This window comes from Lissotriton helveticus, chromosome 7, assembly GCF_964261635.1.
Source record: "Lissotriton helveticus chromosome 7, aLisHel1.1, whole genome shotgun sequence".
NCBI lineage: Eukaryota > Metazoa > Chordata > Amphibia > Caudata > Salamandridae > Lissotriton > Lissotriton helveticus.
The window spans coordinates 396,111,232-396,129,719 of record NC_136068.1 but is presented as its reverse complement, the minus strand read 5'-3'; the positions used below and the strand labels follow the sequence as shown (position 1 = coordinate 396,129,719).

Here is an 18,488-nt window from a genome sequence, read left to right as displayed (position 1 = left end):
CCCAATGCACGTCACTGACCATCCATAATGCACCATGAACCTTCACGTATATGTGCTTCTCTGTCAATCTACACAAGTCCCACATCATCCTGCACTTACAGAGTATGCTTAATGTGTGTTGTTTGGTAAAAACCAGTATGAGAGCTTTTCCTACTCTTCAGAAGCTCGCGACTATTTGGGATATGGTTCTGAATACATATCTGATTCTGATTCTTCGGGTCCTACGACTGCTGTGCTTAATGTATCTTATTGGTTCCTCAGGCCAGATGCCAAATTAGGGTGTTTTAGTTGTAACTTGGGAAAAATACATTGGCTCCAGAATCGGGGAAGTCGCTCAGCTTCTGTGAAGTTGTCCCATTCTGCTCTTTCAAATATCTGCTGATGGATGTGCTTTTCCAGCATTTTGGTCCTCAAGTGCCACCCTCGTTACAGACACTTCTTTGTTGGCTTGGGGTGCTGACCTTGGCGAGGTGATAGTGAGGGGCTCTTTGTTTGCATCAAATCAATTTGCTAAAGGTGCAGGCAGTCACTGCCCTCAAGACTTTTCTTTCAACCATCTCAGGGAATGTGATTCAGATTCTTGCAGACAACATTATCCCTGTTTATTAAATTTCCTGAAAGGGCTTTGTGGGTTTTGGACCCTCTGTTTGGATGTCTTGTGTTTGTGGTGATTGGCCTAGTGGCAAGTCTTTTTCCAGTGGTAGCCCATCTTGCAGACACCCTTAACATGAAAACAGGTGCCTTGAGTCCTGTCTCACTAGAGGATTATGAAAAGGGAGCTTAATCCTGATATGACAGACATGGTCTCGGCCGAATTGGGATGTTCCTATAAAGTCCTCTTTGGCACAGCCCTGAAATCTGTTCTGCGATCTGTGCCCTACGCTTATCTCCGAATGATTACCTGGGGGATGCCTTTATGGTTAGTTGGTCACAGGATCTAAAATATGCATACCCACAATTCCTCTGCTTTTAAAAGTCTTGCAGAAGGTGTGGGAAAGAATCAAGTAAAACTGTTTCTTGTTGCCCCAGATTTGGGGAGGAAGATTTGGTGTGGCAATCTGTCAGAACTCAACATTTCACCTTCTCTTTCCAACCCTCCCCGAACAGATCTGCTTACTCAGCAGGATGGTCGGGTCCTTTATTCACCAAATACTTGGGTACATACCTAAAAATGTAGGGAACGACTTACATGAGCAACGCGTACTGTGTCCTGTCTTTCTCATCATTGGTGTCAACTCCTTGGTAACAGCAGACATAATGAAGCAGTGTTAGCCAGCGCAGCTTAGAACCAGTAGAGAAGGAAGGAGATTACTGAAGACATCTAGCTCTGATCTTGCTTTAATATGTGAGCTAATGGCTCAAGTTGATGAATGTCCTTTAATGGCTGTGTGTTTACCGACTAAGAAGCTAAACATTTATCAGAGGGATTCAAATATTTTACTGTCTCACTCTCAGCCCATCTCAAAATATCATAACCTGTTTTGATCATTTACTAACAAGAGGTCGACAGGTTTGTTTGCCTTATTTTATGCCAATTTCTTCAGGACAGGAGGATAAGTAGGAAAGCGGGTGTCTCCGCTAATCAATCCACCTGTAAAGAGACAGAAAATTGTAATGTAATTATAATCCATACACAATACAGAATATGTCCTGTAAATGCTGAAATGAAAATCACTGTGAAGGTGCCTGGACCCGAGAGTTTCGTGCATACCAGGTCTACACCAAAATCACGAAAGATTCATTATGAAATGTAGTGGCAGAAAGCCTTTTAGAAGTAAATAACTAATTATGTTCATCAAAGGATACCTTCATAGTCCTACAAGGCCACAACAAACAATAAACTCTGCTGGAAAGGCACATAAAATGAATACGAAAAGAACAGATATTGCAATTGTACAGAACAGTAAACCTTCAAGTGATAATTACTTTGTAAACCATATAACTCAAAAAAAGATTATGTTTTGGACCCACTCTAAGAAACAACCCTTTCAGGTTCAGGCTGGAATTCCTATCTAACTTGAGAAAAATCAAATACACAAGTACTCCAAGACAAAACTATGAACTGCAACACCATCATTCTACAGATCTGAAAAATATGTCAAGTTTTACTCCACCGGCTGCAGGACTTTGTCTGAAGATCACTACTGTTGAAAGTATTGATTTTCAGATCATCATCACACTAGAAACAGAGTAAAACACTACACTTCACCCTCACAGAGGATGAAGAAAAGGTAATCAAGAATGTTGATGATAATCAAGAGATTATAATTAAGCCATCCAATAAAGGGTGTGATGTTGGAGTGATTATCAGAGGGAGGCCAGAAGATTGTTAGAAGATAGGAAAAACTACAACCACTACCAAGAGACCCTACATCTGAACTTCAGGATATGATCAAGAAAATGGCGTAAATTCAGTACACGAGAAGTGGATTGCCACCAAGGAAGACACTTTTTTGATCGCTAAATAGCCATGTATATCAGCATTGCTTTTGCTGAAAATCCCAAAAATAACTTCCCACTCATTCGGGGTGTCCAATTGTCTAGGGTAATGGATCTCTACTAGAGCCATTATTAACATTTGCTAATTTATTTTTAAAAGAGCATGTGATTTCACAACCTTCAATATATAAAATACTCGTCAGAAGTACCAAACATTGTGGATAAGTTATAGTTAGAGACTTCAACACAGTTGCTGGTGACTATGGAAATTGTGTCATTGTATACAATTCCGTACATATGGCTGCTTGGGTGGCAGCAGAGAGAGTCATTAAAAGGAACAATTGGTTTTGAGATACTTCAACAGACTTTGTTCTACAATGCATATGTCGAAGGCTTACGAAGTAGTACTTTAAATTCGAAAATGATCTATACCTCCTGAATCTCACGGGCATCAAAGAAAGCAGCTTTTGCACCGTCTGACCTGTATTTGTGTAGGCGATTTTGAAGTAGATACTGTTTATTATGACTCTATTCCATTCTCTATTGGCCTTAAATTATAAAAGCGTTATATTAATTATGCGCTCTGTATTTGGAAAGGAACAGAGAATGAACAGATGGAATGGTTGAATCTTCAAGATCTCCGCCTTAAGTATTCACTCTTACATTATAAGTCTTTCCTACCCAGAATTTTTAGAGGCAGCCTTGCCATGAAACAATTATTTCTTTAGATCCCTTTGAAATTGCTGCATCACTCGAGACTTTAAAGTTCAAGCATCTGGTCTACAAGAACATCTTGCTCACCAGCAGAAGAATGTACCCCAGGAATTGCAAGCTAGCATTGAACACTCCCATGAAAACTCGATTAGAACATTATAAACCTACAGCTGAATTTATCCCTTTTCTGTCCATGTTGGATCCTCTCTTCTCCAATTAGGAAGATTACCAGAAAAGTCTAGCACATCCTCTAATCATGAAACATCTATACCAAAACCAAGGGTTGCTTTTAAACACACTTGAAACCTCAAAGATAAACTTCTGCCTACACAACCCAAACCTGTGAGACAACAAGCAGTACCCTTGGCAACATCTTCCACTAACACTATATTACCCTTGTGTTTAGTTTAATGTTTGCATTCTAACGAAAAAGCACAAGGATTAACTTGTGCAGAGGTAGACCTTGATTAGAGGGGTATATTCAGTGCACATTCAGTGATATATAGGATTAGCTGTTTGTCTGCAGAAAGGCTATGTGTAAGTAAGGATGGCACCGATGATAAGTAACCGATTTCTTTCTGCACATGCATTTTTTTTAAAGAGACTATTTCGTCTTCCAGCAGGGTATTAACTGGGATACATGGCTTCCAGGTTTACGTCTCATGGCATTCTCATCTGCTGATCCCCGATTAACAATGAGATCCTAGGTTGCCCCAGGATACCATCAATGAAAATATTATGACTAGAAAATGTGTGCAGTATACTAATTGAGTTTGAAAAAAAATACAGTGAATAATAAGTGGCTTGCTTATGTTTTCGTTTCTGGCAGGGTGAAGAAGGAGATCAGACTGCCGCAATGGCCATTGCAAGCCCTGAGCGATTCGTGCTTAAACCTCAGCGGGAAGGAGGAGGTATGTAACCACTACTTTCTCCCTTGAGTGTATATCAGGGATGTAGTTTGTGTCTGAAACTACTAGCCTAAATGTTGTGGAAGAGATTCCTAGCCTTGCCTACCTATGAGTTGGAGATAACGTCAGAACAGGTTAATACAAGCAAATGAATTGAGGTAGTCATTTAATGCAGGACAAAAGTAGTTGAAAGTCGTTGCCCATGGAGCAGCTGCCAAGATGGCTGCATTTTAGAGCGCTCCCACTAGCCCGGGTGAAGGTTCACCACTATCTTGACACCATGTAACGACGCATCACCCAGATGTAGTCCGAGGTGGGTGAGCTGCACTCTACACAATAATGCTGCTTTATGTTGTCTCAAGATTTATGAGCCTGTCCACTGGCTGTCCGATATGCTGCTGCCCAATGGTGAGACGGTTTGTTGGTACGCCTCCCGCGCAGTGCCATTCCTGTTCTGCCAAGTTGGCCAGGCCAAGGTGATTAGTATGGTGACCTCCAACAACACAATCCTGGCACTCCCGCTTTAAGGCACCAATGACTAGTACACTTGCATGTTTTAGGCAGAGATGGCTTCTGGACTGAGCATGGCCACTATCGTGAGGATTCAGGCAAGGTGCCGCACAAATCTTATGGTTTTTTGCTGCAGTGGAGCTGTGGCCTTGATGCTGGAGCTAGTTCCATACAATGCATTTTCCCCTTTCAGAGCCTGATTACTGAGGCTTCATTCCACTGGTGGCCAGGAAGATGTGGATGCATGTTGGAAGCCTGGTTTCGGCTTGGGATGTGACTGTCCCAAGGTTCTCCAGTGGTCTGGGTGACTGCAGGTGACAAAGAGCATCTGTAAATGAGATCCTGCATCTGCTGCAGTCTCCACCAGTCTTATATCCCATTGCTTGATGGCCCCTGTTAACTTTGAATAGTGAGCCTCGAGAATAGCCCCTTGTCTTAGGAGCTGTGAGGGGTGGTCAACTGGTGGATTGTGCTGGAGCATTGGTGAGGCAAGGGGCTGGTGCCTTCAGGAAAGGAACAGAAACTCTACTGAAATTTGAGGTGCACGGGGACTGGCAGGAGAAAGAGGTGAGCCATTACCTGCGGCGTAGCTTGCTGCCCTTGATTCTACTTTTAAATGTCTGTTCTGTGATTCATGGAACATTTTCCAGTGCTCATGGTATTATTGTTTCACCTCCACCCTGCAGCTGAGAGTGTCAGAAGAATAGGAATTTTGGAGTGGTGGATGTCTTGTTCTAGTGGAGTTAATCACTGTTGTACACATCCTGATTTCATTACATCGCCCTTTCTTCCACTTGGAGATCTGTGCCACCCCCAAGCACTTCAGCCTCCATCAGAAAATCATTGCAGCCACAGTCCCCTTCTGATTTCTTTCACAGACAAGTTCTTCTGGTTGAAGCCAACATTGTCATCAGGGAGAACGTTCACTCAAAAGCTCATTACCGCGCAGTCCTAATGAAATTGGCTTCCGCGCAGCCCTCTGGGACTTTTCCAATACCTCCTTTCTTGTAGATATGCTACAGTGGTTTGTCGGTGGAACAGCGGAATCCTGAGCTTCCAGCAGTATGACTCCAATGGGTGCTTATGCCTTACGATCAAGCTTCCAGTACCTAAACACAGTCATGTTGGTATTAGGCTCTAGCATGTTGTTTCCAGTTGCAGAGGCAGGATTTTGAGCCAGGCTGGGCGAAAAGCTCCTTTAATGGCACCATTTATTTATAAAGTTTTATATAGCGCGAACTTATGTTCAGTAATCGCTGTTGAACTATCAACACAGGAAGGTGATATGAAAGATAGCCTTTCACAGTGGCAGCAGGAGAAGCCTGACAGTGGTGGGGCATAAATCCTTAGTACAAATTAGTAAAAATGTGGTCAATGGTACATTTCAGAGCATACTTTTTACATCTGTTGGATAAAAAGTCATAGGTTCTGAAATAGCAACCGTGCATTAGTGCAGTACATTGTTTTGTGACTCAGACAAGCCTGACTATCACTCTGGGTACTAGGGATTAATACTAGATAACATGAACCCTTATCACCCAACTGTGCCTGGTTCTGCAGAATTTCACCAAGAATTATAAAAAACAAGTGCTATCAGATGCAGTTAATAAACTGGGTATGCAATTTCACATGCGCTAATATATTTTAAAATATATATTGCATCTCCCTTAGCAAGAATCCCTAGTCTGTGTTTTCAGCTCCTGGCTCTCCATAATGGATGCAATTACTGTCTTCTTTGAGGTAAATGCGGGTTCTGCTAATAGTAACCTTATAATTAGTAAGCTTTCAAGGTCTGTGTAAGGGTCCACCTGCATGAGTACTTCCGCTGGGGTCCCTAAAGCGCTTCTTACACAGTTAAGCCCTCTTGAAGCAGAGCTGAAACCATTGGAAGGCACTTTTGCTGGCATTGGCTCATAGGATACCAACCTCTCACATAAGCACATCATCATATGGAGATCCACACTAGACTCAGCTCACATGATTAAAAGCAATATGTTGCTTTACAGCATTCTGAGAGCAACAGATCCAGGCAACTTCTGGTGCAGTTGACTCTTGGTGATTGCCCCCCAGACCCCCACCCCACCACCACCACCACCACCACCACCCACACCCCCACCGACATCCCCCCCCCACCCCGTTCATCACAGCTATCAGACTTCCTTAAGGGCACATGGTAAACTCGCAAGCATCTCAACTGCTAATTTGTCAAATTGTACGAGTGACTTTTTGCCGCCGGTCCAACATAGGATGGGGAGAGCGCCAAGACATCTACATACAACAAGCGGTCCTCTCCAGATTTGACAGAGAGGCCTCCATTAACCTAGCTGCGCCACCCATGCTCCCTGAAATTTCCACAGCAATAGCTCATCTGCCAAGATATGGGGCAGAGGTGGGCTGCCCTTAAAGTTCAATGGGGCTCTCTGGCTGCCATAATGCCTCGGTTACTGCAGCTCTACATGGGGTCTACTACTCCTCGCACCACTAAAGAAGCTCTTATCACGATGCTTCCAAAACCAGGTAAGGATACAGCAGACATGTCCTCCTACCATACTGAATCAGGGTGAAAAATATTGGGCAAAATTCTCGCCAGCAGATTGCAAATGCTTTTACCTCATTTATACACATTGATCAAAATTATGTTGCCCCTAAACGGAATACTGCTAACGCTCGCTTTTCAATGGATTGAACTCAATACACGCGCAGGAAAAATATGCAACAACAACAAAGTGATGGAAGGAATGCTTGAATTATTCTCAGATACTAGCACACTCTCTGCGCCACATTCCAGTCCTTCAAAATTTTGTCCTCCTTGCCACTTTAGACAAAGGTCTATCTTGTTCATATCAGTACCGTTGGACATGGCCCTTCTTAGGGGAATTCCTCTGAAACATTTTGCTTTTTGTCCTCCTGGTTTTTGCCAAATCTCTTTTCCTGACTTTAGGACTCTGGACACTTTCCCACTGTACTACAGCGTTAAAGTTCACACGCCCTTCCTACACATGCCAGGATAGGGTGTGTACTTGATTGCTTTAAGTGTCATACCTGTAAAAAGATACACTACATACCCAGGACGGGTACTGCACGGACTAATAGTGGGACGGTGCACTGATTGTGCCACTCACCGGGATAGCCTGTCAAACATGTCTCATGCTGAGTTTGCCCTTTCTCACTCAGTAGCCAACCCTGAGGGAGACTTTCACTACCGCCAGAGCGGCCCTAGGGTAAAACTTGAGGAGTGGATCTCGGGGTAGGTGAGTGGCTGAGTAGGTATATCTTAGTGTTCCCTGTCCGGGTAGAGATGAACCCCATTGTGGTTTTCTTTTCCTAGAGGGTCGTCTCCCCCCTATAGGACACCTCTCTGGTGTGGCTGATTCTCTTATTGTGGCCTTAGGGCCCGGGCCTTTCCCACTGTAAATGCAGTGTGAAAGTGTGCCCGCCCTTCCTACACACGGTAGGAAGTGGTGCTTACCTGTAGGTCTAAATATAGGTCAGGTTTGTCATTGCAGGCCTATGTGTGCGCACTCGCATGTATGGTGGTTGTAAACCGGTGTCCAAGCTGCCATTGCAGGACGGTGTGCCCACCTGCACCTATGAGGTTTAAAACCTGTGGCCTGCCTGCCATTGAAGGCTGGTCTGCACACTTGTAACACTAATGTTTCTAAACATAGGTTAGGTCTGCCATTAAAGGCCTGTGTGTGCAGTTGCATCTATGAGGCTAAAAAATGTGTCCCGCTGCCATAGAATGTTTTAAAACATGTGGTTGGCATGCCATTGTAGGCCGGAGTGCACACTTGCACCAATGGTGTTTCTAGATATGTGTCCAGCCTGCCATTGCAGGTCTTGGTGTGCGAATTGAGCTTCGGCTCCCTCAGGACTTTTTAAAACACTGGACAAACCCTTTCTAGTGGTATAGGTGGTTTTGTCATGATTTGTCATGAACATTGGGCATAAAACTGGAGTGACAGACCTCTGCCATTATAGATTGAGGGAAGAGGTTTTCACAGTCGTCCTCTGGAGCCAGATCATGGCCCATCTAAAGATTAAGATCTGCATTTCATGGCAGACAGGACTGAAATTTAAGGGAGGCATCTGTGGTTCAAAGAGTGACTCTTTGAACCACCCTCGACTTCAAAGGCACACTACAATATAACTACTGGTGCCATGCTTCAGGAGGGCAGAGATACACTTGTGTGGTGTGGAACCGGAGAACCTAGAACTGCGTGGTGCACACTGCCAGAGGAATCTTTTGTGCACAAGGAGTAGTACTGCCGTTGAAGGGGACCGCATGCCCTTCCTGAATAGTGGCTGGCCTGGGCTGACTACCTGCTACTGTGAGGTACACTGAACTGTGCTCTCCAAGGGACTGTTGGCTTGCCCCCTGTTCTTTCGTAGGTCTCAGGGACATCAAAGATCTCCTACAAGGGACCCACACCATCTACTTGTGACACCTGGAGAGTGGTGCCCTCTTAAGTGCCAGTATATGTGAGTAAAATACCCAGGCAAATCCTCAATGAACACTAGCACATGAACAGTGACATTAGCTCAAACATATTTTTGAGAAAATAATCAGAAAAACGTTTTTGCACATTAAGTGTATTTTAATTTCTATTATAAAACATGGTTCAATGATAAAAAAAGTTTTAAGTACATTTGTATCGATACATGATAAGATATTCCAGCATTATACCATATGCGTGAATTTAGACATAAGTGGGTACATATATATTACAATAAAAAGATGGTTTCCTGTCTACACGTTGTGGTAAATAAATAATTAATTACCGGTTCTGTTTTTGACAAGATATACAATTAACAGATAGCTCAATAAATAAGAGACAGGATTCGAGGTATCGAGAGTCTTTACAGGCTTTAATAAGGCATGAGGGACAGGAACAGGACAGCCTGCATGGGAATAGAAGGATGGCAGCTGCCGGGGGCAGGAATGGCATGAGCGCTGTATCATATTAACGGTACATGATATATATACATTTCATTTACAATAGCATTCAATACAGTAGGCGTAGCAGTAGGCGTTTCTCGTAGCAGTCGCGAAAGATAAGGCATAAAGTAGGTGTAACAAGAGGCGTGTACTGGGCGTATACATAGACATGTGATATGAACGTCACAGAAGTGTCATGAATGAGGCGGAAACATGGAGGGGGCTACTCGAGCAGCTGGGACCTCTAACCTAGTGGTGCGCGCAAACGGGCAATGACGTGTTACTAGGGAGAACTGGGGGCTATGACTTCTGCGCTAGAAGAGGAGACTAAAGTCTGCGGAGTCAGGGTGACATGTACCTAAGGCATATCTGGTATCTGGTGTTTGGAGTACATGTTGATAGAATCCAAAAGTTATCAGGGTAAAGGCTACTTGACACTAAGGCTGGTGCATGCATTATTCTACATGTATTGCGTGTGCGAGGAATATTCTATGAATATTAATACAGTATTTCTCTTACATGGAGACAGAAAGGCTAGACTATGGCTGAAACTGTTGATGCGATTCAGTAGCTTAGGAATGCAGAGAAGGAGGGCTGGACTGATAACTAAAAGCATAACATACTCTTGGCAGACAGGCAGGCAGAGCCAGGCCGGGCCGGGCACTGTGAGGCAGGAAGTAAGTGAAGGGTCAGGGATACAGGTGGGGGCTGTATCGCTCCTCGGAGAGGGTTCAGGAGACTGGAGCTTGTATCTGGTGTCCGGGCCCTTTTGAGGCCTAGAAACGGGGACATTTACTGAATTAACGTGCACACTGTAAAACGTGGCAACATAGGTTTACATAGGCCTAATACTCGTTGCTTTCACGAGAACTGGAAACTGGCATACTAGAGTTGGACACAACTATAATTGCGTCTTTAATCGATCATAGGGGGATACATATGCATATTGATCATGCACATATAACATAGGATGAGGAACACGTAGGCACATATAACATGGCAAAATTTACTTTTCCACATTCCCTCCTTGTGCCCTACGTTTCCATCAGGAAACATCAATATTCATGATACCATCTATCATTTCATATAGCATCATTTGCTCGTCTCGAATTGTCTTGGAACGGGACTTAGGACTAGGAATACAGGATGTAGCACAAATGCCGCAAATCGCAGGGCCACATTGTAAACAGAGGCAGCAACTGAATATGATCATTACTGCTATACCTAGGAATGACAATACTTTCCATCCCCAGGCAGAAATAATACTCCAGAGCCAACCGGACCATGTCCAGGTGCCTGGATTCTGGTGTAACTGATGGGCAATTTTATGAAGTCTGGTTATAGCTGAATAAACAGACGGCGCGTTATTAGGAATGAAAATGCAGCAACTAGATCCGAGGACTCTACATGCTCCTCCTCTATCGGCCAGTATGACGTCAAGAACGAGACGATTTTGGAGCACGACAAATCTCATAGCAGATTGCTCTTCAGTTAAGTTACCTAGAGCAGAAGTAGTCTCATTCACTACTGCTTCAAGGGTTCTGGTTAACCTACGTATTAACTTACTATTCTGGACAGGGCCTATAAAGAAGAAGAAACCTTTGTTGAAATCTTGATACTGTTCTAGAGCAGTTTCAGTTTGATCGATAATTGGGGACCCGATCTCCCTTTTATGTCTAATGTGTACTAGATGTGTGTTTCTATGATAATCAGATGGGGCTAGAAAAACTGGTGGCAGTAGGAAGGCAATGTAACATGTTCCATCCCAATCGAGGGGCAGACGAACATATGCGGTCTGACCACAAACAAAATAAGAATGACGTGAGGCTTTGAAAATAGATTTCCCACTGTCACTATACTCGACAATAGTAGTACAATCACTATGTCCTACATGTGCGGAACCATTCTTTCTGACACATAATTCGCCTTTGACTGGTAGTACTGAAATAGCAGGGAGATCTGGAGTAGTATCGGACTGAACATTCAGGACCATGAAATTCGAGGAATAATTACCTAAATCATATACTTCATTTTCTAGATCTAACCCTGTTCTATGGGTGAGACCTTGCTTGTCTGGGAAACATGTTCTATTAAGAAGGGACATATCAGTTGAAGATGACGTTAACGTGGACCATGCTCCACACGAACCATTATGTGAAAACGGATAAGGAAAGAGTGGCAGAACTCCCTTCGGTGTCTGGAAAGGGGGGAGTCGACCACACACCCAGCAATTAGAGGCATTGCTGGTCTGGTGTGAATAATGCAACATTCGGATAAAGGTATTGTTTCGCATAGCGAGACGATAGGATAGCTCGTGAGGAGGCAGATCACTAAATGTGTGCTCTACTGTAGCATTGGAAAACATATGTACATGCGACATCGGAAAACATAAATGTAAAGCATAACTTGTGCAGGTAACCATAAGACTCAAAAACATAAGAAATAACAGAGTGACAATGCATCTACTGCAAACATTTTTTCGATAACGGATTCTCTTAGAGTTTTGACTAACTCTCTCACTATGTGGGTCTATCTCATACATGTCAGGAACCTGTCTAACCGCTTCACCCGAGAGGGACTTAAACAATTAAACTGGCTGACTTATTTTACTAGACCTCAGTTTCTGTTTATACTCCTGCTGCGGAGTTTTCTCTAACAGGGGAAGTTTGAATTCAGAGTCTGTATCTGGGCAGTCCTTGAGAATAGGGCAGTCTTTAATGAATGTCTTTTGCTTAAGTCCATGAAACTTTTTCACATTGCTGGTATGGATCCACCCCTTGCGATTCTCGACTTTCACTGCAGTCCGGGTGGTGAGGAGGACGAGGCGGGGCTCCTTCCAACGGGGCTCCAGCGGACTTGAACGATCAAAATTTCGAACCAGGACCATGTCACCTGGAACGATCTCATGCGGTTTCACCTCAGTGTTGTCTGGAAATGTAGCGGCAACCTGTGAACGACAAGAGTGTAGGGCAGACATCAAGGAAGCTAGGTAATCTGTCAGCATATTACTGGAAACATCGGTAATCTTTCGGGGTCTAGGTGTACCCCACATATTTGGAGGACGGCCGAATACGACCTCATACGGGGACAGACCTGATCTGGAATGTGCAACCATTCGCATAAAGAATAGAGCAACTGGCAGGGCTACTAGCCAGTCTACACCTTTTTCTTTACATACTTTGGCAATTCGGATTTTCAGAGTCTGATTATGTCTCTCTACGAGACCGGCTGCTTCAGGATGGCGTACACAATGGAACTTCCACTGGTACCCTAACAGAAGGGAAACTTGTTTCATAAGCTCGGATGAGAATGGCTGGCCGTTATCTGAATACACGACCCTAGGTAATCCATAGCGGGGAAAATACTCACGAACCAACTGCCTGGCAGTGGTCGCGGCTGTGTAATCTGGAACTGGATATGCTTCTGTCCACCTGGACAAAGCGCATACAACTACGAGGACATACTTGAAACCTCGACATCGCTCCATCTGAATATAATCCATCTGGAGGACTTCAAAAGGGTGGTCAGGAGGTTGGAAACCACCTTGTTCCACCGGGACACTTTTACCTGGATTGAACTGGCAACATATCATACAGGTACGGACTTTCTGCTTGGCTGCTGCTCGTAAATGCTTGTTAAACCAAAGGTTCTGGATACTGTCTAACATGGCTTTTTCTCCTAAATGTGCAGGACTATGTGCGGTGTTAATAATGACTTGAACCATAGAGTCGGGGAGAAACCATGTGGCTTTTCCCTTCGTCAACCATCCTTGATCTGTCTGGACCCCTCCTTGTTCGGACCATTTCTTGATTTCATCGGGAGTAGCATGTGACTGGATATCTATGACATCTTGTGTAGGATCCTTAACTGTCATACAAGTAGTCTGTTCTGGAGTATGTGTCAGTATTATGTTAACTGGAATGTCTGGAGTCTGAGCTGTGAGCTTGGCTGTTCGATCTGCTAGATCGTTACCTTGGGAAATGATGTCAGTGACTTTCGTATGTGCCTTGCACTTCATAATAGCGATAGCTGTCGGTAAATGTATTGCTTCTAACAGAGCTTGAATAAGGAGACCATGCTGAATCTTGGTTCCATGAGAAGTCATAAAACCTCTTTCTTGCCAGAGCACTCCAAAGTCGTGTACGACTCCGAATGCATAACGTGAATCTGTGTATATGTTAACTTTCAGGTTCGTGGCACGTATGCAGGCTTGGGTCAGAGCGACTAGCTCTGCTGCTTGAGCAGACAGGGTGTCAATACGATGTGTTTCTATAACTTCGGTTTCAGTAGTCACTGCATACGCGGCTACTAGTTCTCCTGTACTTGTTCTCATACATGAACCATCCACATAAAGTGTCAGGTCGGGATCAGGTAATGCAATATCTGTCAAGTCTTGTCTTGGCTTTGTCATGGTGTTAACAACTTCCACACAGTCATGTGTGGCAGGATTTAAAGTAACTGACGGTAACAGTGTAGCTGGATTTAGAGTGTTGCAGCGTCTGATTTCTATGTGTGGCTGGAATAGTGTCAATTCATAACCTGTTAAACGTGCAATTGTCAAGTGCTGAGTCTGGGTTCTGTTTAAAAGAACTTCCACGGAGTGTGGAACTTGTACTGTCAGGGAGTGTCCTAACACTATGGAATCACTTTGTCTGATAGCTAGAGCTGTGGCTGCAACTGACTTGAGGCACGCAGGCAGAGCCTGGGCTACTGGATCTAATGTGCTAGAAAAATAAGCACAGGGCTTGTATTGTCCTGCTTGATCTTGTGTGAGAACGGATAATGCAGTACCATCACGTTCAGTAACAAAGAGTGTAAAAGGCTTACTATAGTTCGGTGTTGCTAGAACAGGTGCATTACATAAGGCTTTCTTTAATTCATTAAAAACAAGTGTATGTTCCTGGGTCCAAGGGAGGACAGTCGATACGGCTGCCTCCTGTGTCGTTAACTGTATCAGTGGCTTGGCTAGAAATGCATACTGAGGAATCCATTGGCTGCAGTAAGAAGTGAGGCCGATAAAAGCTCGTACCTCCTTCTGGGTCTTGGGCTGTGGAAGACATGCTATTAACTGGATACGGTCAGGTGTCAACTGCCTACCCCTCTTGGACAGTAAATGTCCTAAGTAGACCACTTGCTGGACACAGAATTGTAATTTGGAAGGGGACACCTTGTGCCCCATCTCGGCCAGAAAATACAGGACTTTAAGTGACGCACGTTCGCAGTCACATTCAGAACGGGCTGTGATCAGTAGATCATCGACATACTGGAGCAGGGCAGTGTCAGCTGGCATGTGAATATTGTCTAGTTGTCTTTTAAGTGCTTGACTGTAAATGCTAGGACTTTCTGTGAAACCTTGAGGAGCTCGTGTAAATTTATAGCTCCTTCCATTTAAACAGAATCCGAAAAGGAACTGGCTGTCTGGATGAATGGGAACACTGAAAAATGCGTTCTTGAGGTCGATAACTGTAAAGAACGTAGCTTCGGAATCAATGGCTGTCAATAGAGAAGAAATATCTGGGACTACTGGGTACTGGGGAATGATACATTTATTAAGTTCTCGGAGATCAATCACTAATCGATAAACTGGAGGTGCATTTGGATCAGTACGTTTCAGAATTGGAATGATAGGAGAATTACATATATTGGAGTCAGTTTCTACAACCACTCCTTGAGCAATGAGCTCGTCAATAATTCTGGATAAGGCTGCTACAGCCTCAGGTGGCAATTTGTACTGTCGGATTCGTGGTAATACTACACCTTGTTTCAGAGTCACACGGTGGGGTGTGATATGCATACAACCTACATCAGTTGGACCTTGCGCACATAAATGCTGTGGTACATTCAATAATCTTGGATCAAAATCACGTAATACATAATGACCTTTAAAATCTCTAAGGAACAATCGTACTCCTTCTGGGGAGCAGCATATAACTGCACCTAATTCTTTCAATGTCTTAATGCCTAACAGATTTTCTGGACAAGATTTCGTAAGTAACAAATCAGTAGTTCGGGACAATGGACCAACTTCTAGAGAAACTGGTTTCGATATTTCATTAACAATCGGCTTTCCTGAAAATCCAAGGGAAACATTTCTTGAGCCTGAGAGCGGAGCCCCTGGAACCTCGTCATGAGTGATGGTAGTCCTACTTGCCCCTGTATCAATCAGAAACTTTCTGTCTTTCCCTAATACTTGACTGTGTACATAGGGACCCTCTTGATCTACAGGTATCTCGATGAGAGGCAAGCCTACCTCCCTCTCTAGGCTGTTTCATGAATACGGCTGATAATCTGGATACTCGGACTGTGCATACTGGTACATCTGCTGTGTAACGTGCTGTGTTGCAGCGATAGGCTGCGGCACGGTAACTGTCTGTTGTGCATTCTGTGGTGGCTGAGAAGTCTGTGAAACTTGTTCTTGTCTAGGCGGACGTGGTCTTTCTTTAGTCTTACCAGTAGCTATGTTGTGTTTCAGAACTGCACACTCGTTTATAAAATGACCTGGCTGTTTACAATAATTGCAGGTCCCTTTAACGGGAACTGCAGAATGACTGGCTTGATTCGTACCCCTCTTCTGACTGTCTTGTGGAACAGATTGTGCAACTAATACTTTCATTTTCGTGTCTTTCATACGTTTCCTTTCGTGTTCTTGCTCTTCCCTGATTCTGTTCTGGTGATACTGGAGCATTTGTAACATCTGTGACGGAGTATTAGCTTGCCAGGTACTTTCAACTTTCAGGACTCGAATTTTTAACTTGCGGACTTGAATTCTCGACTAGTTTAGTAACAAAAAGATGAGGGTATGTCTCACTACTTGTTTTCAGACCACTATTAATAATAAAACATTTCTCAAATCTAGAATAAAAATCACTAGTATCTTCGTCTTGTTTCTGTTTACAGGCTGAGATGGCATCCCAGTCTTCCTTTTTCGTGGCTAGTAATCTTGGCAAAACTTGTATCAATAACTCGGGTAATTCTTTAGCTTTATCCCCAAGACCGGTACCTGGTACTCGTGTATTATCTTCAGCTTCTAGAGCTGCCCAATCTATCTTTTTGTCTCCCACCTCCCATTCTTTTTCTTTGAGTTTTTCATATATGCCCGCAGGCAACAGGACCTTTAACATTTTAATGATATCTGGATACGTGTATTCTCCCATACGGAGCATGTCCTTTAATTCACGGTGGAACCCTGCTGGATCTTTATCATGACAGGGAATTAACTTTTTCATTTCTAAGAGTTCCATCTTTGTAATGGGGGTGTAAACAAATACTCGTTCTAGACCACCACCCTCTTTCTTGACTGGATGTACTTCTCGTAACGGATTCTGTCTGTCTATGTAGAATAATTTACTTTCTGGGGTGAGACGTGAACAAAATGTGGATTCAGAAACGTTCGGTATTTGTGGCGCTGTTCTAGAATGACACTAATTAAATCGGTACCTAGACCTTTCCATCTGTACTGTAGTAACTCGTTTAATACATCATGTAGAGGACCTGGATCAGAATGCTGATCCTCATACAGTGTGATGAGGTGCTGGATCATATACATGCCCACCAGTCGCTGCTCGGCTGGGGGCAATTTCAGAAACGTTTGAGCCACTATTTCGTCTGGAAACGTGGTAGAATCAGTAGTCCACCGGACTGCTGATCGGGCCAGTTCTTGTTCATACAAGGTACTGAGCTCACTATAACCTATTCGCGATTTCAGGATTTTATCTATAGTCTGGAATACTTGTTCTAGAGAACCTTGTTCTGGTGCTGGAGAAGGAACAATTGTCTTGTAGTCTAGGCGTGAGTGTCGGTCGGAAAGTCTAGTTCTACCTACATACGCTATTCTGTCGGGATTCTCGCTGTCTACCTCTTCAGTAGAAGAGTCATTCTCTTTCTCAGTTGCTCTACTTACTCTTTCTTTCTCGTGTATACTTACAATTTCTTTTCTTATTTTCTTGTACATACTCTCTATACTGTTCTGTGTCTTGTGTTTTCCCTCGGCTATATTGTCACTCCACCTAGTCAGGACTTTCATTTCTTCTTGATCTTTTTCCGGACAATCTTGCTCCCTTATTAAACAGTTAATTAGAAACTTTAGAAGCATGAGCTGAGTCTCGACTTTTCTTTGAGCCATGGCTTCGTGAACACTTTCTTGATTTATTCCTGTACGGATAAAACGATATATTCTGTCTAGATGTTCTTTCATATCCGGCAGGGTGTCCAAATAATCGGTCACCCGTCTTAAACGTAATGAATATATGACCATGTGGCCATCGCCTGGAACTGGATCATAACGACATTCAGTAAGTGCTCGTTTGATATCTACATATGTATTTACCTTTGGGGTACGCTGTAACGCTAGTTCATGTAGCGTCATACATCTATGTTGAGGCGGGGTACGAGGAGAACCTCCCCCCGCGGCTCCTAGACTAGAGTCGTCGGTGTGCACTGTACGTGCTGGTAGAGTGACTGGTAAAACGGGTACATGTACTGTGGGCTGGACCAGGGGTGCTGTAACAGATGCTGTAACATTAACTGGACCCACGGGACCAGTGGCTGGAGGAACAGGAATTACATTATTTACGGGAGCAGGCGGAACAGGATTTGCATATTCTGGGACTGTATCGTCCAAGTAGGACGAGAGAAAAATATCAGCTGCGGTCGGTTTATGACGTAGCTTAATCGGAACTAGTGATGGCGGAAAATTACTGGATGCCTCCGGGGTTGCCTTCGGCAAGCCCTCGGCAAGAAGAGGGTACATACCCTTAATAAGGGCATTCCTCTGTCTGTCTGACTGTTCTGCTTTAACTCGTTCACCTATTTCGATTAATTCCCTTTCTTGGGTTTTGTCTGAGGATTCTCTACTTAATTCTGTTTTTCTGATTTCTTTTTCGGTTCTTTTATGAGATTCTTTGCGCCATAACTCGATGGCATCTTTCTGAGACTGTCTGGCTTTCTTTTTCCATAATGCTTCTTCTACTCGCATGATG

At 43.7% G+C, this 18,488-nt stretch overlaps 1 protein-coding gene across 5 annotated transcripts in view; it reads left to right on the top strand.

The window, feature by feature from the left end:
* The window catches only part of GSS (glutathione synthetase), a 757,391-nt gene that overhangs the window by 619,019 nt on the left and 119,884 nt on the right, over nt 1–18,488 (top strand). For all 5 annotated transcript variants that reach the window (XM_078652246.1, XM_078652247.1, XM_078652248.1 and 2 more), the window contains one exon: nt 3,983–4,064. In XM_078652246.1, coding sequence (XP_078508372.1) covers nt 3,983–4,064 — 82 coding nt within the window. The remainder of the gene's footprint in view (nt 1–3,982; nt 4,065–18,488) is intronic.